The 25,178-nt window shown below is 42.4% G+C and overlaps 4 protein-coding genes across 7 annotated transcripts; 3 read left to right on the top strand and 1 right to left on the bottom strand.

Annotated features, from left to right (window-relative positions):
• Positions 1-5,113: 5,113 nt before the first annotated feature.
• On the top strand, positions 5,114-6,164 carry ccl20a.4 (chemokine (C-C motif) ligand 20a, duplicate 4). Its single transcript, XM_037084560.1, has 4 exons — positions 5,114-5,502; positions 5,622-5,730; positions 5,839-5,919; positions 6,018-6,164. The coding sequence occupies exons 1-4, from the start codon at positions 5,253-5,255 to the stop codon at positions 6,031-6,033; spliced, it is 456 nt and encodes a 151-aa protein (XP_036940455.1). The 5' UTR covers positions 5,114-5,252; the 3' UTR covers positions 6,034-6,164.
• A 1,188-nt stretch (positions 6,165-7,352) lies between these two features.
• On the top strand, positions 7,353-14,824 carry capn10 (calpain 10). The gene is made up of 13 exons (XM_037084395.1): positions 7,353-7,617; positions 8,009-8,271; positions 8,817-8,948; positions 9,056-9,252; positions 9,343-9,572; positions 9,662-9,803; positions 10,312-10,478; positions 10,565-10,821; positions 10,898-11,100; positions 11,835-12,090; positions 13,124-13,314; positions 13,427-13,472; positions 13,670-14,824. Exons 2-13 carry the CDS (start codon positions 8,128-8,130, stop codon positions 13,697-13,699), a joined length of 1,995 nt encoding a protein of 664 aa, XP_036940290.1. The 5' UTR covers positions 7,353-7,617; positions 8,009-8,127; the 3' UTR covers positions 13,700-14,824.
• Positions 14,825-14,907: 83 nt separating this feature from the next.
• eif4e2 (eukaryotic translation initiation factor 4E family member 2) lies at positions 14,908-19,545 on the top strand. Of its 3 annotated transcripts, none has more exons than XM_037084400.1 (8): positions 14,908-15,068; positions 16,446-16,557; positions 16,641-16,775; positions 16,887-16,991; positions 17,078-17,230; positions 17,323-17,459; positions 18,046-18,121; positions 18,404-19,545. In XM_037084400.1, the coding sequence occupies exons 1-7, from the start codon at positions 15,049-15,051 to the stop codon at positions 18,092-18,094; spliced, it is 711 nt and encodes a 236-aa protein (XP_036940295.1). In that variant the 5' UTR covers positions 14,908-15,048; the 3' UTR covers positions 18,095-18,121; positions 18,404-19,545. The 3 variants fall into 3 exon arrangements, with proteins under 3 accessions (XP_036940295.1, XP_036940293.1, XP_036940294.1); XM_037084398.1 differs by lacking the exon at positions 14,908-15,068 and adding an exon at positions 15,193-15,269; XM_037084399.1 differs by lacking the exon at positions 14,908-15,068 and adding an exon at positions 15,193-15,269 and having other exon boundaries at positions 17,323-17,463.
• LOC119011352 (phospholipid scramblase family member 5) lies at positions 18,649-25,087 on the bottom strand. Of its 2 annotated transcripts, XM_037084396.1 has the most exons (8): positions 24,931-25,087; positions 23,165-23,474; positions 23,005-23,082; positions 22,704-22,896; positions 20,991-21,102; positions 20,804-20,903; positions 19,960-20,018; positions 18,649-19,753 (listed from the first exon to the last, which is right to left on the bottom strand). In XM_037084396.1, exons 2-8 carry the CDS (start codon positions 23,463-23,465, stop codon positions 19,727-19,729), a joined length of 870 nt encoding a protein of 289 aa, XP_036940291.1. In that variant the 5' UTR covers positions 23,466-23,474; positions 24,931-25,087; the 3' UTR covers positions 18,649-19,726. The 2 variants fall into 2 exon arrangements, with proteins under 2 accessions (XP_036940291.1, XP_036940292.1); XM_037084397.1 differs by lacking the exon at positions 24,931-25,087 and having other exon boundaries at positions 23,165-23,506.
• Positions 25,088-25,178: the final 91 nt, after the last annotated feature.

Here is a 25,178-nt window from a genome sequence, read left to right as displayed (position 1 = left end):
CTTATATATATACCTCCAGTCAACCTGGAAACTTCCACACAGAAGAGAAAAAAAAAACGAGATGGAAGTATTGCACCATCACAGAAAACCCCCCTTCAAGTTCCCAAGCTAAAGAAAAAAAACGGGGAAAGGAGGGGGGAGAGATGCATCACATGTTCACACTGTAGTGGTGTACTGTGTTGTCGCTCAGCTGTGAACAACATGAAGTTTGTATTATTTTGAGTTTGTTTGTGTTGATAAAAAGGAAGATATCAATTTGAAAAAACTGCGAGCATGTGGAAAGTGCTGAAAGGTGAAGCTGCAGGAAAGATAAATAAAAACAACCAGTATGAGGGAACGATCATGTTTCTGAGTGGCGGCTCAGCACAATAACACAACAGATATGAACGTGAAACAAAACAGAAGCAGACAGAATTAAATATATCTGCCTACAAAACTAATTAAATGTGTGTTGGGTCACACGTGTTAATCGCCACACCTTCATATAACAATATAAGCTACAAGCCTCGTAAAGCCTGAGCAACTCGGGAAGTTACTGAAGGTGTGTCTCCCTCCTCATGAGTCTCCCCCTGCATGCAATACAGCTAAGGACACAATATAAAGCCAAAACTAATTAGTTAAATAATCAAGTTGGACAGAGAGAGCTCAGAAGTGGAGTCGGTTTCACAGAGGAGCTCGTCATGCACCGACTCGATGTGGGCTGCAACAAGTAGGCTGCATCGAGACACAGAGGTTGTTTTCTAGGTCAGAGGAACACTTACTTTTTTACTCAAGAACAGAGCATCAAAGGGAAGATGGGGTGCACTGAAATAGGTCATGAAACACTTAAATGTCTGTCCGACGGTGCATCATGAACTTTCCACAAAAGCCACAGCACATGTACGGAGCACGGAACACTTCACTGATTTCCTGCGACCTGCATATTTTTTTTGCATATTTCAATTCGATTTAATTATGTGTGACTTTTATTAGTATGCTGTAACGTAACCCTGACTTGAAACAAAACTTGAAACAATAGTCATCCACTCATGTGTTGATTAAAAGACTAACTGGTCTCCGTAATCTTTTTTTTCTTATCAGGATAGACTCGGAGGAATCTCTTTCCCGTGCGACTCACATGTAAGCGAGGGGATAATTTAGTGAACAGGAGTCGACATAACGTGATATATTCCAGTCTTAGTCTTGTGTATTGCTTTCAAACAGCCCTTAAAATAAACTGTGAACCTGTCCTTTAATGAAAAGGTATATTTGAGGAAACCACGTGTCAGTGAGAACAAGGCACTGAGTGACACCTACTCACGCAACAAAAAAAGGGATTATTTCAATAGGCAATTTTCACAGCCCACTCAAAACCACCAAGAAGAAAAAAACAATACAGATATGCAAAAAATGTACTGAGAGAAATAATCCAGATGGTTGACATTTGAGAGAAACTACTCAAAATTCAGAAACCTGCTGCTTCAGGATCACTTTTGCCTGTAAAGAGTCGAGTCAGTGAATCCAGCAGGTTTTTAGGATGTTGAGCACTCGACTCTTAAGCTCAGTTTTACCTCTGGTTCGCTAGAAACAAGGGTTTTTTTCCCCCCCCACAACACACATTTTGACTTGTCATTTTAAGAGTTACTAATAAAGGCTTCACTCTATTCTGTTGTAAGCCACGAACAAGCGCGCACGACACCAGAGCCTGAGAGCGAAACAGCTTTTGACACCTTCCTCCCGTGACATGTCAAGACGTCCTCGGTGAAAACGAAGACTTTGTCTGACGCTACGTCAAATACTTTTTCAATATCATGTGCAATATTAACGTTTAATATCATGTGTATTATTATGTTGATTATCAGGCGTGTGGTCCTGATTCTTTTTCTACCTCTATTCTTAATTTCAGTTTCTTTGTCGTTTGAACTAATCATTTCTTTTTGGTTAATCTTTTGTTTTCTCTTCCAGTTAACTTGTCTTGCTTTTCTATTAGTCACTGTTTCTTTGCATTTAATTACTTAAAAACTTTATATTTTGTATATTTCACTTATGTTTAATGCTCCTAAAACTGGGCCCAGCGTGGGACCCTGACCCAGCGAACCCAGTGGTTGTAACTGCTTGTTTACTGTTTTTACTATTGTACTGTACAGTTTTGTCGCATCACATCTGTTCTTATGTTATCTTATTTTGTCTTGTCTTATGTTATGTTATGTTATTTGTCTTATCTTATCTTATCTTATCTTATCTTATCTTATCTTATCTTATCTTATCCTATCTTGTCTTGTCTTGTCTTATGTTATTTTATCTTATCTGATCTTGTCTTGTCTTCTTGTCTTGTCTTATCTTATGTTATCTTACATTTTGGGGTAAAAGCCACAAAATATAACTTCCTGGAGATAGAATCTGATAGCTGATTGTTGACAGTTATCCCCAATTCATTAATTGCTGACGCTTTGTGTTGGCGGCTTGGAGGATGTTACATTTGTTGCTTGAATTTTTTAGAGGATCAGCCTCTCCTATATTTTATTTCATGGTAATAAACCAAAGGCATCTATTCAGACTACTTAACACTCAGAGCTATAAAGGTGGCACACACAAAGATCCTCAAGACAAAGCTGAGAAATCTCATATTCCCCTATTTAATCCAGCGGTATCGAAATACATGATAACATTTTGACCTGATTGGCCTTTATCAAAGATTTCAGATGAAGGTGAAGATGAAATGGTATATCAAAAGGAAACACACACACACACACACACACACACACACACACACACACACACACACACACACACACACACACATACGCTCTCACACACTGAAGAAGCCTCTGGGATGAGAGGTGAGACATCTTCAAGAAACTGAAACGCACAGTCACCTACGATGTAGCATTTAGAATTACCACGACCTGGATGACCTCACCAGCATTCACACACACACACACACACACACGCACGTTCCATGTTCTGAGTGTGACCTTTGTCCTAAAGATGTGTGTGTGGGCTGTCTCTATAATTCTGGGCACTCTGCAGTTTAAATATATGTATATATATTTTTTTTACTGTGTTTGGATGTTTGTTCATGGATTGACTCTGACTTGTACGTCACTATTTTTACTTGTCGGTCACATCCGCATCGCTGTCGTTGAATCATTTGCATTTTTTATTCCCTGTGGTTAAATAAAAGCTTTTTGTAAGCCGGGTGATGTGTAGTGTTAAACAGGGGATGCTGGAGTGGAAAATAAAAACAGTGAAATGCAGCATGCGGTCATAATTACTGACAGAGCATCTTGTCTGCGTTGCATCATGATGCCTGTAAGTAGCAACAAGGTCAGCAGGATGTCGTTGTGTTGTTTCGAGGTGCACTGTGGTTTGGGGTGAATGTCAAATTATTGTATAGTGTGCGTTTTAATTCTTGTTCTCAGGGTCTCGCTTGAGAAATGAGACACTGTGTTTCTCATTAATGGTAACAAGTATATACATCAACTTAATATAGTTAAAGTGTGAGAGGTAAGATTAAGCTGCAGAGCGGCTCCTGTCAGTATTTGTGTTTATAACGTGTGCACCTCTTCATTATGAATATAACCAGGAGGTGTGGGAAATTGTAATCACTTTATATAAACTTGTGTAATTTAAAGGGGCAATATGTTAGAAGTTAGCATCACTAACCTGTGGGATTTTTTGGATTGCTAATGATAATAAATTCTGTAGCGAACACTCTTTATTGTAAATTGATTTATCTACAAGTTATAAAGTTTAATTTAGAATAGTTTGTGACTACAGTGCGGCTGTAACGATGGTCCAGTGAGTACGTGAGTCTCCCTGTTCTGTTTGTGGCGGGACTTTCTTATCTGGCAGTGTATTTAAACCGCACTGCCAGAGAAACACGTTATCAAATCATCATTTGAGATCAGAAAACTGATTGACTGCTAAGCTCACTCTGCGAGTCTCCATGATGCTGGTGCTGCTGGTACTGCTGGGTGAAAGCTTCAGCGATTAGAACAATTCACCAGTGTTATTGATTTGGGAGAACACGTGAGTTGTAGCCTTTTGTTTTCTCGATACTGTGCTGTTTTTTGCTTACATACCTCTTTCTTAAAGGGCCCATTTGTTGCAAACACTACCATGAAAATCCAGACCCAAGTGTGGAGTTCTTTAGGTAGTTCTATGATTAAGCTTTTTGTGTGTTACTTATTTATCTGCTCGATCATTTCCAATTTCTTTGTACAGAAAGATAATAACAGTTAAAAACGTTAAGAGAAAAATCAGACATTTTCTTGGGGGGGGAACCAAAAAACCCCGTCAAGTAGAGCATCTTTGTCTCCTGCATACTGAGGGAAAACGCTTGATTTGATTCTGTCATCAATAACATGCAGCAAACACAATATTTACTATATTTAAAAAAACAACAACAATATGGCCATTATTATGTCACAGATAAAGACAAAAAAACATCAACATCTTAGGTTTAGTGACAAAACCACAATGTACAAAATGTACAAGAACTCATGGATATATGTTTTGTTTATTTTGGTTTCAAGGTGTAATATAAGTGTAATATTAGTGTAATATTAGTATAATGTGTAATATTAGAGTAATATTAGTGTAATATGAGTGTGGCTTTGTTTGAGGACCTGGACTTCCCCTGACAGGTCTGTGACACGTCCCTGTTCTGTGACAGCTCCGCGCCCTTCGCCAGGCTGCAGGTGGAAGTCACCTGGCCACGCCCACAGCTGAGGCACAGTGCCAACAGCAGAAGGAAAATGTCGTTGAATTCCTCATGTGTTTGTTTTGCCACCTGTTAATGGAATATTTACTGTTGATGACACCTGTTTGAAGCTTTTGGCTTGAGACCAGCTAACTTGCATCACCTGCCGCAGGTCGGTCTGCTCGGCTGGAGAAGAATGTCCCACATCAGGTGGTTGATTTGATGATGAAAGAGTGTTTACAGGTTCACAGGTATTGTTCAGGGTTACATAAAAAGCAATTACATGTAATAGAAGATGATATATGAAATGTTGATCGTGTTTTAATAAATGCCACAAGGTTACAACCCACATCTGCTTATTGGATGATTAGAATCAATAATAGTGTCTGAAAGGAGCTGATGTTTAAGTTTAAGTTAGGAATTAACTTAACTTGAAAAATTCATCATCAGCAAAACATCTGGATCCTTTAAAAAAGAAATGTGGCCAGGGAGGGATTGATTCATGTGTGCAAACCCACATCCGAGAGGGGGATTTCTGCCATTGTTGTAGGAGAAAAGTACGTGGTTCATGTCACTTCCTGCTCGACCCAGAAACATTACAGCACTGGTAATTCCAGGTACCTCTTTGGCCTGTGATGGCACACCTCTTTCCAATTTGACAAGAGTATTTAAAGCTCGCTGCCAGAGACAGAATTTTATCGGTTCGTCCTTCATCACTCGAGATCAGAACAACCGAAGAGAAGGCTACGTGAGGATGGCAAAGCTCGCTCTGTGTGTCTCCGTGATCCTGGTGCTGCTGGTGGCGCTGGGCGAAAGCAGTAAGTCTGACTCCAGCGATTAGTCATTGTACATCTCACTTGTGTTATTGATTGAACGCATGTGTTGGTACTTTCTGTGACTGTTTTTGCTGACGTGCTCACTCTGTTCCTATCTTTAGAAGGTCCCCTCTGCTGCACACGTTACCAAGAAAATCCAGTCCCAGAGAAGAGGCTGAAAAACTACATGATCCAGGAGGACACAGGTTTCTGCAACATCAAGGCAGTGATGTAAGAACATGTAATCAATGCGTCTGGCAAAAACATATACTGCTATAACAAACAGGATGCCAGCTCTGCTATTGTACTAATGTTACATCCTCACTTGCCTTAATGCAGCTTCAAGACCATAAAGAATAGATCTGTCTGTGCTGACCCGGATGCTGAGTGGGTTAAACAGGCGATGGAGGTGGTACCACCGTAAGTTCATGTCTCCGTATCTCTGTTCTTTGCATCACTACTGAGTCAGAACGCAACAAGCTTACGTGAGTGTTTTTCTTTGTTTTCCTTCTCCATAGAAGACCTCGAGCATGATGAAGATCACCTGAGGAATCCAATTTAAGGACACAAAGACGAGATGAATGTTTCATTTTAGCCAATAAATAGAATATTTTTGTATTGCCTTAAATGTATTACTTGAATAAAATTGGATATTTTTGTAATAATTTGCTGTTTCTGTGCTTATTATTTTGTGATGAAAGTCTGATGTTTGATAGAAATTAATGCATCATAAATTCTGTATTTCCTTGTCAAAGTATTTGGTTGACGTTAACAAGGATTAGCAGTACAGTAAGTGTACTCAGTGTCTCATGTTTAAGAGACATTTCGAATATTATACTGTTCAATCAACTTATGAAGGGAAGGAGGAAGAAAGAGATTGAACCAGGATTGATAGAAACAAGCAAAGGTGTCATGTACGCTGAGGACATGAGCCGTCCCTACCACATTTTAAACAAATCAATTATGTTTTAAAAAAGCTTGCACCAAGACAGGCTGACTAAACTGTGAGATGAATTTTGATAAACCATCCTGTTATTGCCTCCCCCTGCTGTAACTATCTATATAGACTGCATACCATCCCTGCATTACACTGCCAAAAACTGAAAAAGCCGAAGACAGTTTAGAAAAAATAACATTTTCATCTGTGCCCTTATGTCCCAACACTTTTCAAAACAAAGTGATACTGTTGGAATAAAAGTAAAACTTAAGAGAAAAAAGATTTTAAGAGGAGAAGAAATTACAAATGGGAGAAAAAAGGATAAGTAGAATAGTCTTGTGAGGACAGCACTTGAATAAATAAACTTTCAGTGGCACTAAACCTCACATTTAGGGTTGTTTTGTTTTGTTGACTTCACTTACATCACATTGATTTAAGTTTTTATTGGCATGTTGCAATATCCATCTCTACTGTGACCCTGCATAATCCGCTTGGGTGTTATTCTTATGTATGTATTTGTTCTATTTTTCAACTCTATTTAGATTATTATTATATCTTTTAATTATCTTTAGTACTGTTTGTTGTTTTGCACCTACGGACCACTTTGAATTCCTCGCGTGTGAAAACTTACTTGGCAATTAAAGCGATTCTGATTCTGATTTGATGACTGGATTTCTAAAATTCAGTCTAAACTCAGTGATGTGAAAAATATTGAGGAGGACAAAACATCGCTTGAGTTATCTATCTATCTATCTATCTATCTATCTATCTATCTATCTATCTATCTATCTATCTATCTATCTATCTATCTATCTATCTATCTATCTATCTATCTATCTATCTATCCCAGTCAGAGCAGGTGGTGCACTTCCTGTTGTCACCAGCAGGGGGCGGGGCAGCGCAGGAAGGATTCACTTTATGAATGAGCCGCTGGATGTACAACCGGAAGAAGACTGTACGCGCTCCAGCAGGATGGTTTCCTTGCTCGGGACATAACTGTCACTAATAACGAAACTGCTCATGCTTTTTGTGGTTAAAATGTCGTTGCTGTTATTGCGGTGACGCTTCCGACATCATGATAAGATGAAACGCGAGGGATGCTACTGTGCAGTAACAAGCTAGCTGAAGCTAACTGTTAGCCGCTGTGTTATGAGGAGAAGGATGCTAACCAGAGGAGAAAGGTAAGAAACAGACACACAGAGCAATACCTGCTCTGTTTATAACATCACATTTTAGTTTAGAGACATATCTTTATATTTGCCTGATATTACTCTTGTGTTAGTAAAGGTTAGCTACAGTTAAAGATTATTTTGTGCCCATCAGATTTGTTTTGTCTCTAAAATAACACTCATTCACAATCTTGCCTTAATGTGACACTATATATGAATGATAACATTAACATGTATAAAATAAATATGTATGGGCTCATTAGGAAAGGTGAACTCACATTGTTTGATTTAATTTGATTGAAACATGCACATACACACCAGATATTCACAATACAATAAAGAAGAACACCCTGTATAAAGATAAAAAAAGGGGTTTTCTTTCAGGTTTCTTTTTTGTTTTCAGGTGTGGTACAAGTGTGAAATGTACATGGAGGTATTGACGATGATCACAGCTGGCTGAGGTCAACCCCCCCACCGCGCTGACCCAGCAGGTGCGATCCAGGTTGAGAGGAAGCCGGAGCCATGAAGGAGGAGGGCAGGGCCGAGTGTGGAGGCGAGGCTCTGTTCGAGGACCCAGACTTCCCCTCGGAGGACACGTCCCTGCTCTGTGACGGCTCCACGCCCATCGCCAGGCTGCAGGGAGAGGTCACCTGGCTCCGCCCACAGGTCAGACACAGTGCCAGCAGCAACAGGGAAATGCCCCAGTGCATTCCTCGTGTGTCAGGTGTTAATGGGTTATTTATTATTGTTAAGATTTTGGGGAATTTCTGGCTTGCAGTCAGGTAACATTCATCACCTGTCACAGGTTGATCTGCTCAGCCAGAGAAAAGATCACAGGTGGTTCGGAATAACTTAGAAAGGGTGCCAACAGGTTCAAAGTCATTGTTCCGTATTTTGCATACAACAAATACGTGTATGAAAATATTAAATAAACACACTTTATTTGCATTTTTAAAAAATTCTTAGTTGATTGTCTTGAAATCAGACAAAACGATGTGATAAAACAATCAAAACAACACGCTGAGAGGCCCTGAGCTCCATTTTTTTGGTTCAAGCAGTTGTAAAAAACATTTTATTCAGATCAGTATTCTTTGCCCACTTCTATCTAAACCATTTAGAGTTAGGAGTTTTTTTAACTCCTGAAAACACAAATTTCAGGGTTACTGCAAGTCGTCTGATGATTTTGTATTGTTTTCATGTCACCCCTCCAGGAGATCTGCCGATCACCAGCTCTCTTTCCTGACAACATCAATCTGGCTCATGTGAAACAAGGCCTATTAGGAGACTGCTGGTTTCTCTGCGCCTGCACCTTCTTGCTCAAGAACAAACATCTGCTGAACAAGGTAGAGCAACAACAGTTTGGACTAATTTGCTGGTGAAAAAAAGCAAATCACAGGCATGTAATGGACTCTCATGTCCTTCGCTGATGTACTGACTTGACTCTCTGTAGGTGTTTCCTCCAGACCAGCCTCAGTGGGGTGACAGCAGGTACAGGGGCTCCTTCCAGTTCAGTTTCTGGCAGCAGGGATACTGGACAGAGGTGACCATCGACGACCGCCTGCCCTGTATCAACTCCACCCTTTGCTTCTCGCGCTGCCACTCCCCCTCTGCTTTCTGGGTAGCCCTGTTGGAGAAGGCCTATGCCAAGTAAGTAAGATTTACTTACCTAAAGAGTTCATAGCAACTTGTCAAGTAAAGTTTGTGAGTCTCATTTCCCTTCTGTTCCATCCTCCTCAGGCTTCACAGCTCATATGAGCGACTGTGGGCGGGGCAGGTGTCCGAGGCCCTGGTGGATTTGACCGGGGGCCTGGTGGAGCGCTGGAGCTTGGGAGACTTTGGGTCGGAGGAGGAGCAGAGACCAGAACAGGACAGCGACCAGGTCAGGAGGAGAAGGCTGGACCTGAACCTTCTGCACCTGGTGAAAGACCAGTGTGCAGTCAGCTGCTCCACTCAGAGCAGCCCTGGAGGTGGGAATACAAAGAAAAGGGATTTTGTGCAGATACAAGTGATTCTGATCCTGTGTCACATCATCTGATGAACTTGGTGACTGTTCTAGGGGCCAGTGAGTTGGGTCAGTACCACGCACTGACTGTCATGGAGTGGTTGGATGTGAAGACGGTGTCAGGAAGTGAAGTACGGCTGCTCAGGATCAGAAACCCCTGGGGGCGATGCTGCTGGGGAGGGGCCTGGATAGGCAGGTAGGCATATGCATGTGTCTTTTATGCGTCGTTCTTAATGTTACATGTCACATAATGATATAAATGCATACTAAATAACTAAATAATCATAAACATCGTGTCTGAAGTCTGTACCCATGTACCTGTCCCACATCAGAAACTTGCTGCAGTTTACCATCGGTCCTGTCCACAAGAAGGTCTCTAAAACTTGTTGTCAGACTGTAAACAGCTGCCTCCTGTCGACCGTCTGTCCTCTAAGTGGTGCATTTAAGGGCTGCTCGTAAATTATTCACATCCACCTTTTCAAAGACTTTATATTGCACATAGTTAAAATCCGTACTGGTTTTAAGAGAAGCGGAAATGAAGTTAATTTAGATCTACTGTCAAAGTATTCTTAACTGTTTCTGATATACAAAACAAAACAAAACAACAAATCAAACTGTGTCTCTCTCGATGTTTCAGAGCTTGCACACTTGACTTCAGCCCCCGTCTGAATTCTAAATTCTGAAATATACTTCTTTCTCCACAGTGGTTCTGGTTGGAGCTCTGTCAACCCGGTTACCGCTGTGGACCTTCAATCCAGGGTGGCTGAGGGCGAGTTCTGGTTGGATGAGACCGAATTTCTGTCCCACTTTGATGATGTCACAGTGGGCTACCCCATCAGTGATGAGGGGCACCTAAAGAGCATCTATACTGGTAACTCCTACATGTTACTAGAGATTGTTTGAAACTTACAGTCACTTCTGTGGAGTCCTATTTTAACCCTGACAGCCCTCCAACAGGAAATCTGCTGACACACAGCCATCAGCTGGCTGGCCGATGGATGAAAGGACACTGTGCGGGCGGCAGCCGTAACAGCAGCAGCTACAGCAGCAACCCTAAGTTCTGGCTCAAAGTGTGTGAGAGAGGAGAGGTGCTGGTGTCGCTGCTGCAGCATAGGAAATGGAGAAACACGGAAAAATATGCACAAACGCTACTGGAGGATAGCAAGAACACAAAGCACCAGCACTACCAGGCTATCGCTCTACACATATGGAAGGTTCGTGACATCAGTTACAGGAGGATACATGTTTGTGTCTTTGCGTCGCGTTACTTATAATTTTTTCTGTCACCAGGTGGAGAAGAAGCGTTTTAATCTAAGCCGGATGTTGAACAAACCTCCCTGTGCTTCCACGCACTGCCACGCCTACGAGAGAGAGGTGGTCCTCCATGGAGACCTGGAGCCTGGATACTACCTGCTGATCCCCAGCACCTACCAGCCAGGAGCTGAGGCCCGCTTTCTCATCAGGGTCTTTTCTTCCTCTTCAACATCCCTCAGGTAAGGATCGGTTAATGGGAGGAGAGAGTCAACAAGATTAGAAATTGTACAGGAAATGCATTTTGAATATTTTTTTGAGGTCAAATGTTTAACCCATCTTCAAAAAGTCCTTGTACTTAAAGTTGTGTGGGTGTGTGTGTGTCTGTGTTATGTTATTTTCTATTTAGTATGTAACAGAAAAAATAACCTTATGCTTTAAAATCACTCAAATTGAATACACAAATTAATAGGACATGAAGGTACACAATAGACTTACTTTTTCTGTGATGTCAACAATAACACAGTGTCTTCAACTCAAGGCAAAACTGCATTTGTAATGTTGTCCATTAAACAATATGTGTTGTTTTGTCTTTGAGGTTTTTCCAACGTGTAATAAAAAGTCAACAATATTGTTAAATGTTATTTACTATACATTTGTGCACATAATTTGAGATCAAGAATAATGAATTTGTGTACACATGCTCTGTCCCATAAAAATGAATGACAGTAAATGAATAGTGACATCTGCTGGTCGGTTTGAAATAAATCTTTTAAAAGAATCAAGTACTAAATTAAACATTTTTAATCCTTTAACACTGCAGCATGCACACTTGCAGCTGTCACCGCACACACTGTTTACAAAACAGGGATTTTCCGACCTTCCTATTCGACCCTTTTAAAGTTCTGTGCTCGTGCGATGTGTTTTCTTTCCAACTGAATTATTCATGACACAACAACGCCTGTTTCCTCCTCAGTGCCCTGAAAAGCCCAGCACCTTCACTGCCATCAACAACAGACGGAGAGTGGGAGAACACTTCCTTCAGCGGCTCGTGGGTGGAGGGAAGGACGGCCGGAGGAAGCAGGAACTTCCTGTCTCACCGTCAGAACCCCTGCTTCCCTTTTACAGTGTGCGATGAGTCAGCAGTGACATCAGGAGTTAATGTGAGGATTACCCTGCGCCAGAGCCGCCCCGACACAGACCTGCATCCTATTGGCTTCCACATTTATAAGGTCAGTCAAACATGACAGGAGATTTACCAAAGTGTTTTTAGAGTTATGGGCCGTTTCCCTCTGTTTACATTTCCCTCACTCACCTACGATATAGTGACTACAGTTTATAATCACAGTAGATCTTTGAAATGTTGACTCTTTTTGTCAGTTTTCACACTAACTTTAAAATGTTAAAGTTGTTTGTCATACTGCAAATTCGCAAAAAAGCTCTTCTAAGAAACAAGTGCTCATGTCGTCGTCTGATTTGTTTGCAGGGGGAATGTGCATGTTGATCAACCTGAGCATTTTACAGACCATCAGTGTAAAAACGCTGGAGTTAGCTCAACAAATAGCACTTTTAGTCCCATGACTGTGGAAGTAGAGAAAGGCCGCGCTTGCAAGTATTTTTTTAAATGCCGTTCTCTCGAGGTCACAAGTTAATTATTTTGTTATCTCAAGATAATAAGGCTTCATAAGTTGATTTTATTAGACTCACAAGAGTGGACCGTGACATACACACACTGCTCTGTGAGGGAAGTGGGAGTTTCAAAGCAAACCTAATACATTTTTTATGAACTACAACAAACTGGAGATTAAGCAAACTGATTTTCAGCGAAATTGGAACTGGAAAAAGAAAACACCCACATTGGTGGATGTTTGGATATCATGATAAAGTATATGAATATGTATATGTTTATGAATAAGTAAGACTTGAGTACAGGCTGATGGATTGATCGGCAAATAGTACCTTTCCTGCTAAAAAGGAGAAAAGAAAGTAAACTTGGGATCTAGAGATTACGGTATGGCTGTTCTTGGCTTCTGTACAACACAACTGGAGACAGGCCAAAAAAAACCCAACTTAAAACATAGTACAAATAATGAATTAACAATAGAAATAAACACATCATATTGTGAATACTTTGGTCTTCATGAATTATAAAATTGACAGATCATACGTGAGTACAGATATCATGTGAATGCCTCTAATCATATACATAAAAGGAGCAACTTAGACAGTTCACACAGTGATTGTAATTCTCATGTATGCATCCAGTCTCTAGAAGGGGAATCTGAGACATCACCCAGGGACGATGATCCCGTGGCCAGCTGTGTCCCCCACTGCTACACCCAGGATGTGACCCTGGCCTGCTGTCTCCCTCCCGGAGCGTACACCATAGTGCCGTCCACTTATCAGCCCGACTGCTCTGCAAGCTTCACCCTCAGCCTGGCTCGCAGAATACACAGGTTGGTTTCTGTTCCAGTCTGAATGTGATTACGCGGCTAATGGCAGCAGCTTCAGGTGTCAGTGTTGTATCTTACCTTTGTCGTAAATAATGGAATAATGTGTCTCTTTCAGGAAAGTGGTGAAAAGTCAGGAGAGGCTGGGAAGAGCCATTCAGGAGGTCAGTTCATCGGACAACAAATCTTATAATGCTGATGCCACAGGGCTTTCATCACTGTCAGTTATCCAGTGATACGGGGCTGTTATGATAGCAAAACTATTTACGGAAAACTCTTATTTTACGTCTGTGTTGGCGTCAGAAGATGGCAGCACTGAATAATCACACTGTCTTGTTTTTTGTGTCTCTCCGGGCGGCAGATCTCTCACATCTCTGTGATGCAAAGCTAGTTCTCTGGGACTGTTGCTGCTCCACTGACGTCGCCTCACCTCCCTGTGCCTCTTGGCCCATGATGAAAGAGCCGGTCCCTCCCGTCGGCCCTCGCCATGAATTCTGTATGTGTGTGTGTGCATATATGTATGTGTATGTATGTGTACCGCCAGTGGCTGAGAAGGCAGTGCGGGCAGATATAGTGGGAATGTGTGTGTCGGAAAACCGAGAAAAAGCCCTTTATCTTGAACCGCTGAGGCTCAGGGCCGATGGGCAGCCACACACTCATTGGCGATTAGGACATCAGAGGTTGTCGGTGGGCTGGGCTGCTAATGAAGTATGACGGGACTGGCTGGTGTAAACAAACAGCCGCCATTGAAGAGGGCCGCCGCTGCTCTTGCTCATTCACTCACTGGTGCGCCTGCCGGCCTGGAACAAAGGGCCCTCTCATGAAGGTCCTCACAGAGGCACAGGGGGCGAGGGGATGGTCTCCGACAGCAGAGCCAACCAAACCACACCACACCATACCGTGCCATACCATGCCAGAGCTTTTCCTCCCATCCCTCACCCCCACACCCCCCACCCAGACACTCTGCTCCTTAACCTCGCTTGCATTGTTTGTCTCCAGACATAGATGCAGGGGTCCCCCTCCCTGTTCTCTCATCCCCAAACCTCCTCACCGTCCAGACTCACACTGAAGTCAGGCTGGACCTAAAAGAAGTCCACTCAGTTCCTGACTCCACCCCAGCTCCCTTTTTCGTCCCCCCCAGACTCGGTCCACGGCTCTGCTTGGACCTGAACAGAGCGACGGTTTGAAGTTGCCGCGAGAACAGATGACAAGTGGACGGGACGGTGGGGATGAAACAAGGGATGCGGCACATCAGAGGAGGCCGGTTCATGTGAAGAAGCTGCCAGTCCCCTCTTATTTTTTGTTTTGTTTTTGTTTTGTGCGTTGAGGCTGCCTATGTGTGGTGGTGTGTGTGTGTGTGTGGAAGTCACAGGGTTTCTGATCAAATCATCTGAGCCAGTGATAACAGAGACTTTCACAAAGCTATAATTGATGACTGGAGCGGTACTGTGCTGTGTATTTATTATGATTGGGAGTCATCTGTATGAGATGTGATGAATAAAATCACTTGATGCTCTTTGTGTCCCACGTGTTGGTGTGATTTGGTTTTGTCAGTGTGTGTGTATATATACACGTATAAATGAACACGTGGGGCTGGCTGACTGTCACCCCTCGGCTCTCCACGCTCACCACCACCACGACCAACACACGGCGTGCGCGTACACGTGCAACGCGCGCCGCCGTTCCTGCGGAATTCAGGAGGCAGTGGTCGGACTCTGAAAGACTCGCACCTAGAAAATAATGAACAACAAATTTGACGCGTGAGTAATCCAAAGTTTGTGTGCAGTATCCGCCGGAGAGGAGTGGGCTTCCCCTGCCGTGGCTGCAGATCCACGGGGAGGTGGGGGGGGGGGTCGCGTTAATGAAGGCTGTTGCGTGTAGGTGTGTCAGCCTTATTGCATGGTCCTGCATGCTGTGTGTGCGTTTATAAACCGACATGGGAGCGAAGTCCGCGCACACAGGTGCGTTTACACCGAGTGGAAGCAACAGCAGAGATTTAATGGGGTTTTATATCGAGGAACGAGCTGTGTTGCTAGCTTTAGCTTAGCTCGGAGGAGTGGCGAGCGGGCCCCGAAGCCTCGGTGTGGTGGTTGTTGTGACGCCGAGGACGGTGCGCGCTGTGCGGGCTACGACCGGACGCCCACAGCCGTGAAGCACGGGCTGATAGCGAGCCAGCTGTGGGTTGTTGGCTGCTCACGGTCAGAGAAGTTTAAGAGGAGGTGTTTCCTGGTGTACATACTTACAGCTAACAGAGAGAAAACACACACATTTGACAGGTTGTCAGGTGGACCTAGCTAAAACAAACAGTTTAATGTAGCAGCTGTGCAGCAAGTCCTGTCTTCATAGAGATTAATGTTCAGCTCATGTTGCAAGTGTTTCTGATATTTTTAACTATAGAAATGATGGCATACTAAATATTATAATCAACCAGTCACTGCAGCACAGTACACCACAAATTACAGCCTCCAAAAAAAAAAAACCCTAAGTAAAGTGGATTTTGTAATTTATATAAGGCTACTACAAGCAACTTTGCTGTTCTATGAATTTGGAGGCCCCTGTGGACAAAAAGTGGAAGTGTTGCCACAAGCAAAACCTCAAAATATAATGGCAAGTCAAATCTGCAAACTCTTCTTTAACTGGCTGACTGTGGATGTAAACACAGGCTCCTCCAGTCTGCAGGCAGACCTAGAAATAGTTAATGTTGTCATTTATGGTCTTCTTTGCTTGTGTTCCTATAGAGGCATCAATATTGCATTGATACTGTTTTGTAATCATGTTAAAACACCTTGTAGTAGATTTAAAGCACCATACACAAATCACAACTCTGCTTTATACAACACAACGAAGCAAACAATGAAAAACAGACCATTAAAAAAAAACTAGTTGGAAAAATATTACAAAACACTAAACAATATGGAGCCAGATGAAGATCACTTTGAATGGACTAAATGAATTTTCATCTAAATCGACAAAGACGGCTAAACATATAAAAGTAAAGTTCATGTAATACCTTACCTTTCGCAAGTTTGACCTAATTTACTGTCGTTAGAGTTGTTTGACTTCCTCTTTTTTGAAATGTAGGTGCTGCGTGACTCAAGTGTTTTTCATTTTGCTTTCTGTGTTGCTACCAAATCCAGTCTGAAAGATGATGACAGTGGAGACCACGACCAGGACCAAGGCTCACCGAAAGACAGTGAGAAGGAAAAAACTGAAGACGAGGATAAGGAACAGAACAGCTCTAAGAAAAAGGTGAGCCTGTTAAAGATTGTGTTGCGGTAGCGGTCACGCTCAAATTGGTTGGAGTGCTAAGTCACTGTCTTGTTTTACTGCAGATGGTGGTGCCAGGGGCAGGAGAGCACCCTCTACAATACAACTACACCTTCTGGTACTCCAGGCGCACCCCAGGGAGACCAGCCAGTACTCAGAGTTACGAACAGAACATTAAACAGATTGGCAGCTTCGCCTCGGTATGTCACGGCAGGGCATTTAGTAGATATCACCTCAGCCAGACGCAGCCCAGACCTATGAATACAAGCTGCCCAGAGTTGTTAGTGTAAACATTTCTTCTTTTTCTCAAGGTGGAGCAGTTCTGGCGTTTCTATAGTCATATGATCCGGCCAGGCGACCTGACGGGCCATAGTGACTTCCACCTCTTCAAGGAGGGTATTAAACCCATGTGGGAGGTGGGTACTCATTTTGTTATGCTTTGAATCAGTTTGGTTTCGTAAACGAGAAGCCCGTTGTGAACTCCTGCAGCTGTTATGTTCAGGATGATGCCAATAAGATGGGTGGAAAGTGGATCATCCGTCTGAGGAAAGGCCTGGCGTCTCGGTGCTGGGAGAACTTGATCCTGGCCATGCTCGGGGAGCAGTTCATGGTAGGAGAGGAGATCTGCGGGGCCGTGGTGTCAGTACGCTTCCAGGTAAGACCCACAATCGGAAATTCCTCTGTTTAATGCCGTCACGTACCGCAGACTTTATTCTCAGACATGCCCTTTCTGCTTTTCATCTGTAGGAGGACATCATCTCCATCTGGAACAAAACAGCAAGTGACCAGGCGACAACAGCCCGTATCAGAGACACCCTGCGCCGAGTCTTGAACCTGCCTCCCAACACCATAATGGAGTACAAGACTCACACAGACAGCATTAAGTATGTATGTCTCTTCGTTTTGTTATATTCCCCTCACACACTCTCTCCTTATTCATATACATTCTTACATGAAAACACAGATAATAATGCTAATCTATAAACGCATGCTTACAATCTTTGCATTTCTCACCCAGGAGGCATTGTGGGCTTATACTCTGACTATACTGCTTGTGTGTTGCTTTAAAGAGTGGATTTAAAATGAATAAAACTGTGCTAATATTGGGCTCAAATTAATCAGTGAGAACTGTTTTTTTTTTTTTTTTTAAATCACATTTTTTAACAAACAAATATCACAAATATCTGCTTATTCTAGCTTCTAGCATCTTTGTAAATTGAATTGAATTTTATATGAAACACTAAAGTTAAAAAAATATTAACATTATAATGACTTAATGCTTTCATTACAAAATTCCCATTTAAAAGCTGTTTTTAATATACATGTTATAAAAGAAAGACAAGTGAAATGCAAATACGTATGCAGCTCCATTTTTCATGTCACTCTCCCACTGAAAATCCCCAAATACCAGAAGCGTATCTTTATTTTGGTGTGAATGGTGAAGTGCTGCCTCCTTCTCTTTGTTTGTAGAGCATGGGAAGACTTCCATGGTCTGGTGAATGCTAGCGGAGGACGTTAGCCCCTCACACAGAGAACCTCTGCAAGAGTAAGGACTGTTGCCACATTAGTGATATGTGAGAGGAGTTCTCTGATGTCTCATGCTGATTAGGGATGTGAGCAATTAGTCAGCTAGTTGATTTTATGCTGCTACACTGACTTGTGACGACCAGAAGTACTAACACTATTAGATTACACAGTAATAATTTGCATGATAAGCAATTTTGGCTGTTTTCTGAGTGATTTCTTACATTAAGACTTGTCGAATAGTTTAAACTATTTCTCATTTTAGAGAGTGCTAATGTTGTTTGTCTCTGTCCCCGGTGTGCAGGGGTGTGTATATGTAATGTGTCGGGGGCGATGACGAGTCCAGGAAAGGATACCTCTACGTGGATTGTCACTGTGCAAACGAGAGAGGGAAAAGAGGCAAGGAGACCATTCCTTCTACGTGTCAAATTGGAAATGAGCAGAAGAGTCCGTGGACAGAATGCTGAACCATGCTGAAGAGAGAAATATGCGTTATTTTTAATCAACCAGAGAAGAACAAAGCCTCCAGTTTTTTTTTTGTTGTTGTTCTTTTTTTTTAATATATATTTTTCTGTTAACTTGCCACCAGAGGGAGGCCACACGACTGGTGTTTGCTGATCTGGTCATTAGCTGTTAACAAAGTGTACTTGACAAAATACAACAAAACCAATTTGTTGTAATACTAGATCTGATTTTACCGCTTAACATAACATCACACTTCATGCTGTTAAAGATAAATTGTGTTAATCTGTTTTATTGGGACTCAAACAGGGTTGCAGGCAGATGTTATTTTATTACAGTGCTGTATTTTAACTACTATTCCTCTGGACATTTCGACGCTAGATCGATAACTATCATTGTGTACGATATATTTGTAAATACAGTCCACATCAAAGATCACTTAAACTGAATCAGCGATGATTCTCCATCTTTGACCTGGAAGTTGAATCCCAAAGGATGAGGACCATCCGTGTGCTGGGCAGAAGGTTGTATAACCGGCATCTTAAGAATGGACTGCCAAGCTGCCTAAATCACTGTGCCTGGCCTCGAGCCCTACCTGAACCAGTTTCCCCTTCTGTCTCTTTTGTCTCTACCCTGCCTTCAAACAATCCAAGGGATGGGCTTTGCTTTAATGTCCTCAACAAAGGTGTACAGGAATCCTGAAATGCTGACCTTACCCTCCTTTTTCCATTTTGTAGTAAAAGAAATGAAACTGGGGTCAAGGTCTGTTACAGTTTTTATCAAGAACTCGGGAGCATCTTTCTTTGTTTTTTTTTTTGGAACCATGTCAAGAAAGCAACTATAGTTTGTTGAAAAACTGTAATGCTGCCCAAGTTTGGTGGTGTGATGATGAGTGCAGGTGTGTGTCACAGGTGAAGAAAACACTGTTGGATGTACACCTGATGGATTAAAGCAATAAATGTCAAATATGCATCTGCTGCTAAAGCTGCCTCGGTGTCCTTCTCTTTCAGAAGTGTTGAAACGGAACAGTTTTAATGCCACAACAGTCTTACTGTTTATCTTGTACACTTAAATGTTGCAGTTCCTGGTACCATAACGTGACTTTAGCTGGTGTCCTTCGCTTTCACTGGTGTCACTTTACTTATGACGGGTCCTTTTTTATTGATCAGCTCATTTCAAAGAACATGTGATTCTGTAGAGGGGAAAAAAGAGAATTGATTAACGAGTGAGGGAGGTTTTCACACCAGCTTTTCTTGTGTAATTCTAAGAAAATCACAGATGTTATTACAACGTCTCTGATCAGTACAACATTCCTGTGTCCCACTAAGCTGTGACAGCACGCAGACCCTGAAAGTGACAAAGAATTGAACCACCGTTAATTTTATTACTTGTGCTTACCAACAGGAAAGTGGCTGCCAGCATCAGCAGTTTGGTGTGTGCTTCCATACGCTGCGGCACTGTGACAGATGTGGAAATGGCAGATTCAAACATATGAAACTGGAAAGAGGCATAGAAGGTAACTGGTAACCCGAAGACAGACATTGGTAAGAATATGAAATATATCATGACAGTGGATCCCAAACTATAAAGTGCAAGTGTTGTGAACTGAAGGGTTTTTATTGATTTGCCTGCTTTGATTGATTTGTGCTGATGGCAAATGTAGCGAGTGGAAGCATAAAATTCCTTATTACTGAACATAAGCAGCAGAATGCATTATGTGCAAAAAGGGTCACTGTGTCACTGGATCCTGCTGTGTCAGCTGTGTAAAAGTCAATAGAATATACATGGAGAAACGCGCTGAAACCCAACATATCTACGTCGCATGACTTCTGATGAAGAAATTGCCTTCAAGACCGAAAGACGTAGGGGCTGATCATGTAGTGACCAAACGGGGCAAGCCAGACAAGTTATCGCCGATGAGACTGCAATTACTCTGTGAACAGGAGCCTTTCCCGAACAAAGACTTGCCAAACAAACATCACTTTAATGCCGGCTTCCATGTTTTCCTGAGCAAAAACACTGGGATTAAAAATCGGAATGCCAATTTGAGAGAATCGATTGCAGAAGAAGAGATTTGCAGGAGGACAAATACAGATTTCTTAGTACATCTAGCATGAATGTGAGGAATGTATTGCTTCAGTTGACTACAGTGATCATCAGCAGTAGTCAGTAATGGAAATTAATGAAAACAGTTTGTGAAAATGATCGTGTTTTGGCCAACAAATGTTTTGAAACCACTCACCTTCCAACCCAAAATACTCATGGTCCATGTTGTGTTCGTCATTGAAACCAGGCCATTTCTTCCATATCGTGCCCACGTTCTCGCCAATGTTGGAGACAATCTGGTGTGTGATCAAAAGTCAAACACACTCAATGAATTCCACCTATCCAAACACTTGTTTCATTTTGGGTCGTTCAGATATTTCTACCTGGAACTGCTGGTTGGAGAAGCAGCGACACGGGCAGCAGGAGCCCTGGATCCTGGCGGCGGACGCTCCCTCGGCATCACACACTTCCAGGAGCGGGGTGAACATGCTCCACCTGAAAAACACGGTCGGCCAACACACAACAACTTTGCACATCATCTTACATAATCATGCAATAAGCAGATACACTGGCCAGGACTTCACACGCTGGCACAGCTCAGCCTTGATGCTTGGTTGATCACATTTTCAGCTGTCATGATTCTGCAGCACCAAAACCATTGTTTGCTTGATGTCAGAAGAGTTCAAATTGGGGCATGCTTTATTCGAGCACAACTGAGAGAATATTTATACCAAGTAGATCACCGAAACCTCTGCCAGGTCAGTCTTAATTGGACGCAGATTCACCGAGCGATGCTTCTGGAGAGCTCTAAATTCGACACACAAAGGCACCCCAGCTAACCCTGGAGTCAGATTTAGGCCAGATGAAGAAGGAAGTATTTCAGGAGACATGGGTGCTGCCGTTGCTCCCATTAGCCAACATTCCCATTAGTAAGGATGCCGCATTCCCCCTCCCCGGCCCCACCCCCCAGCCCAGGGTAGCTCTGTCGGTGTGTCTCCGTGCAGACAGCTGTTTTGTGCATTAACTCTCCCAGGTTTAGACTACAGCACAGCTTGGTGGAAAAAGTAAAGGCTCTCACAGCTATTTACAGACAGGCCCGGGCATCTACAGCAGCTCAGGGTGGCCGGAGGCTGGGCGGGACATGGAAAAACGGCTCACATGACAAGTTGTTCAGTCTGAGAATGTAAACTATTGAGATTGTTGTTAGTGGGGAGTCGAAGAGGTTCGACGGAAAGCTTGGAAAAAATATGTTTCTGACAGCATCAGCCGTGTCACGTTGCTCTCGTTAAACTTCAGATTTTTCGATTGATTGATTTCATTGAAAACTTTTAGAAAAGTTTTTTTGTTTATTTCTGTGAGCGCCACAAACAAAATCCATTCACCAACACTGTGTAAGAAACGTGTCACATATGTCAGACAGGTATCTAGAACAATTGGTCAAATAGTTAGAACAAACCAAAACCAGAAAACATGACATACATTTTGTCATTTGAATGAATTAATCCTTTGATTATGGGAGTTTTTTCTTCTTATTAACTTTATTTTGTCCTAAATAATTGTAAATAGTATTACAATGGAACTGTCAAATTCTGATTGCACAGAGAAACGGCTGTAGAAGACTGACACCATTAATGTGGAGTTGTTCCAGATGAAGCTCACTTTCAATTAGCTATAGTAACTTTTTTGAACCACTCTTCTGGATAGTCTAAAATTATAACTCTGCACCAAATGTTAAATTTGTATACTAACTTTGTTTGACTGAAAGTTAAATATTTCCTTTTGAAATGTTTAATATAGCATAAATCAGAATGGTCCAAAGTTAGCCTGTCACAAGGGTCGATGTGGCTCTCCAGATGTTTCAAGAGATAAAAAAAGAGTTTCATTGAGGTAAACATACTCTCTATATTTGTGATCCTGAATTATTATTATTAATACTATTTTTTTTAAAATAAATTTAGCATTGTAGATGAAATGATGGATTAAGGGAACTTGCTTGATAACATTAAAGTACGATAGATGTTTGTTTTGGGTCTGTGGCACACCTTACAGGACTACTAAAGTCACAAACTGCCAGTAGAAACAGATTCAGACTGTACCTCTGGCAGACGCTGCCAATAAGATGTTTCTGAGGTGTGTACGCCCTCATCTCCATCAGGCAGCAGCCGAGGCAGCAGGCGTCCACCCTGAGGGGCCTTTCAAAATAAAAGACCTGGCGGCCCTGACAGTCGAAGCCCTGCAGGGAACAGGCCCGAGCCGGACCACAACACTGGAGACACACGCAGGAACTCTCTGACAGAAGGGAGAGAACAAGGAAAAACGGCAACATTCACAGTCATTAGTCGCAGGAAGGATGAATGAGCTCAGTTTGGACGCATGTAGCTGAACGGCGATCTGTACCTTCTACGGCCACAATTAACTGTGATCTGCTGCCTCCTGCGGTGATGCTGTAGATCCTCCTGGGAACACACTGTGGACCTACAGCAACACAACATCATCTCTTTAAACCAGACAAGTCTCCCTCACAGAAACACACAAATACACAATCCCTCCTGCTCACCCTGCAGCTCTGGTCTGGCGGTGACATGAATCTGACTGACTGTCTCCAGCACAGACATAAAGTGTGATCCCGCTGCACCTCCAGGCCACTGCTCCTCCACCCCTGGCCTCTTCACTTTCCCCGGTGGATGCATGTTCTCCGTCTCCCTCCCAGGAGTCAGGCCCGACAGCTGCTCATCTGATTCCTGGTGGCACTGACACGAAGGCCCACAGCGGTTCTGGAAAGCGCTGAAGATCACCTGGATGTGTTTTTCTCGCTCCAGACGATCAAAGGGAAGAGGCTGACTGGTGACCGCCGACATGGTGTAAAACTGAAAATATATGTGGGCCAGACCTGAGGATTAGACTGAGACTGAGTATTGAAATAACTTCCAGTCCAGCCACCGTGTATTCACTAAATATAACATTTGAAGATAAATTGCCAGCCCGCTTGTCAGGATAAAATCTCGGTAGTTTCTGCAAACCATGCGCTACTTGACATGTTGCGTTTCAATATTTGTACATGTTATTCTGCTGGATATTTTAATGAGACCTTGGGACAATATCTAGCCTTGACTGCGATGATAAAACCTCTCTGCTAGACATCTCCAGCCACATTCGTGAGCAAAACACTTATTTTAAGCCAAAACATGATCCTTTCCTAAAAAATTCCTGTAAAATTTTGGGTGATGTGATGCAAAAATATCCCTCCATTGGATGGAAGTAGAGGTGAAAGTAAATTAAGCGATGAGAAGTACAATAACTTTAAGCTGTATTGGATACATGAAGATGATACACATGAATATTGTAACATTATTGTTTGTTCAGTTAAAGAAACAGAAAGAAAACGCAGAAAGTTCAATTTAAGTAATCATGTAAGACAAATGTGTTATTTAGGATCAATTTTTGTTGTGTGTGACCTTTAATTTAAAGCCTTTAATGCAACACCTGTCAAAGTTGCAGGTGGTGATTTTCTTTTACAGACTGTTTCATTTGAATTGGTTCTAAGCGCCTGAAGAGGTAAACTGCATAGTTGAGCTTAAAGCTGCAAAAAGTTATTCTGAAGGCAGGCAAATCCTTACCACCGACCCAAATAACAGAGCTTGCACCTTTAAAAGTTCATTATTAATCCAAATGATAGTTCAGTTCATAGACACTAAATTCTTCCTCTCGTCCTCTTCAAGAATGAAACATGAAGAAACAAATTGTCATCTAACATGAAGGGCTACAGTTAAAATAATTAGTGAGTGAACTCTTGAATATAGGAGGAAAAAAACAACTTTCCCCCTCCAGGTTCCTCACAGCAGGTCAACAGATTGAGACGGTTGTCTGGCACTAATATAAACATCGTCCTCTAGAGACAAAGCGATTTCATCACAGCAGCCAGCTCGAGCCTCCTTTTTATTCACATCACACACACACAACTTGCACAATCTGCAGCTGAACTGTAAACTTCTCCACAACAAAGCTGATCATAGCACCATCATGAAGACCTACTTTATGTCCTGTGTTTGCTAAAAAGATTAACAGTTACCACCAATTTTTTTATTAGCATATTATTATATTGAAATGACAGTGTAAAGACATAAAACAACACACTAGAGAATTAAAAGTCTCTCGCTTACCATCAGTGGTGAACCTCCAGGTACCTACAGACTCTGATAATCTAACTGTGAGGAGGAAGAGACGGGTCGTCATGAACAGGCCCGTCCTCACGCCGCGTGTTTGTGTCAATATTCATGTAGTAATGTTTGGTGATGTGTGTGTGTGTGTGTCTGGAGGGCTCACTCTGCTTCCCCATCTCTGTCTCAGCCCCTGACTCCTGTTTCCATCCCAACCAGCCGGATCTGCCTTTTGTTGGGGTTAGAAAGGCACCGCTCAGCCATGTAATTGAAATCCTGCTTCCAGAGGTGGGGGGGCTGTGTGTTTGTGGTGTTAGCCTGGAGGCGTGTCAGTGCTTTCTATGTTCCTCGATGAGGTTTCAAACACGGGAGGGATAAGACATTTCTGACAATGTGCAATCACAAGATTACAGT

The sequence above is a fragment of the Acanthopagrus latus genome, chromosome 21 (assembly GCF_904848185.1).
Source record: "Acanthopagrus latus isolate v.2019 chromosome 21, fAcaLat1.1, whole genome shotgun sequence".
Classification (NCBI taxonomy): Eukaryota; Metazoa; Chordata; class Actinopteri; order Spariformes; family Sparidae; genus Acanthopagrus; species Acanthopagrus latus.
This window is presented reverse-complemented; position numbering and strand designations above follow the sequence as displayed.

Excerpts from the sequence above, each read along its gene's own strand:
- LOC119011352 (XM_037084396.1), bottom strand. The coding sequence starts at position 23,465 with ATGTCGGCGGTCACCAGTCAGCCTCTTCCCTTTGATCGTCTGGAGCGA. Across the intron at positions 22,897-23,004 it reads GTTAATTGTGGCCGTAGAAG|AGAGTTCCTGCGTGTGTCTC; the intron begins GTACAGATCGCC and ends CCCTTCTGTCAG. Across the intron at positions 20,019-20,803 it reads TGAGTATTTTGGGTTGGAAG|TGCCGCAGCGTATGGAAGCA; the intron begins GTGAGTGGTTTC and ends CATCTGTCACAG.
- ccl20a.4 (XM_037084560.1), top strand. The coding sequence starts at position 5,253 with ATGTCACTTCCTGCTCGACCCAGAAACATTACAGCACTGGTAATTCCA. Across the intron at positions 5,503-5,621 it reads GGTGGCGCTGGGCGAAAGCA|AAGGTCCCCTCTGCTGCACA; the intron begins GTAAGTCTGACT and ends TCCTATCTTTAG. Across the intron at positions 5,731-5,838 it reads TGCAACATCAAGGCAGTGAT|CTTCAAGACCATAAAGAATA; the intron begins GTAAGAACATGT and ends GCCTTAATGCAG.
- capn10 (XM_037084395.1), top strand. The coding sequence starts at position 8,128 with ATGAAGGAGGAGGGCAGGGCCGAGTGTGGAGGCGAGGCTCTGTTCGAG. Across the intron at positions 9,804-10,311 it reads GGAGGGGCCTGGATAGGCAG|TGGTTCTGGTTGGAGCTCTG; the intron begins GTAGGCATATGC and ends CTTTCTCCACAG. Across the intron at positions 11,101-11,834 it reads TCCTCTTCAACATCCCTCAG|TGCCCTGAAAAGCCCAGCAC; the intron begins GTAAGGATCGGT and ends TTTCCTCCTCAG.
- eif4e2 (XM_037084398.1), top strand. The coding sequence starts at position 15,208 with ATGGTCCTGCATGCTGTGTGTGCGTTTATAAACCGACATGGGAGCGAA. Across the intron at positions 15,270-16,445 it reads AGCGAAGTCCGCGCACACAG|TCTGAAAGATGATGACAGTG; the intron begins GTGCGTTTACAC and ends TACCAAATCCAG. Across the intron at positions 16,558-16,640 it reads AGAACAGCTCTAAGAAAAAG|ATGGTGGTGCCAGGGGCAGG; the intron begins GTGAGCCTGTTA and ends GTTTTACTGCAG.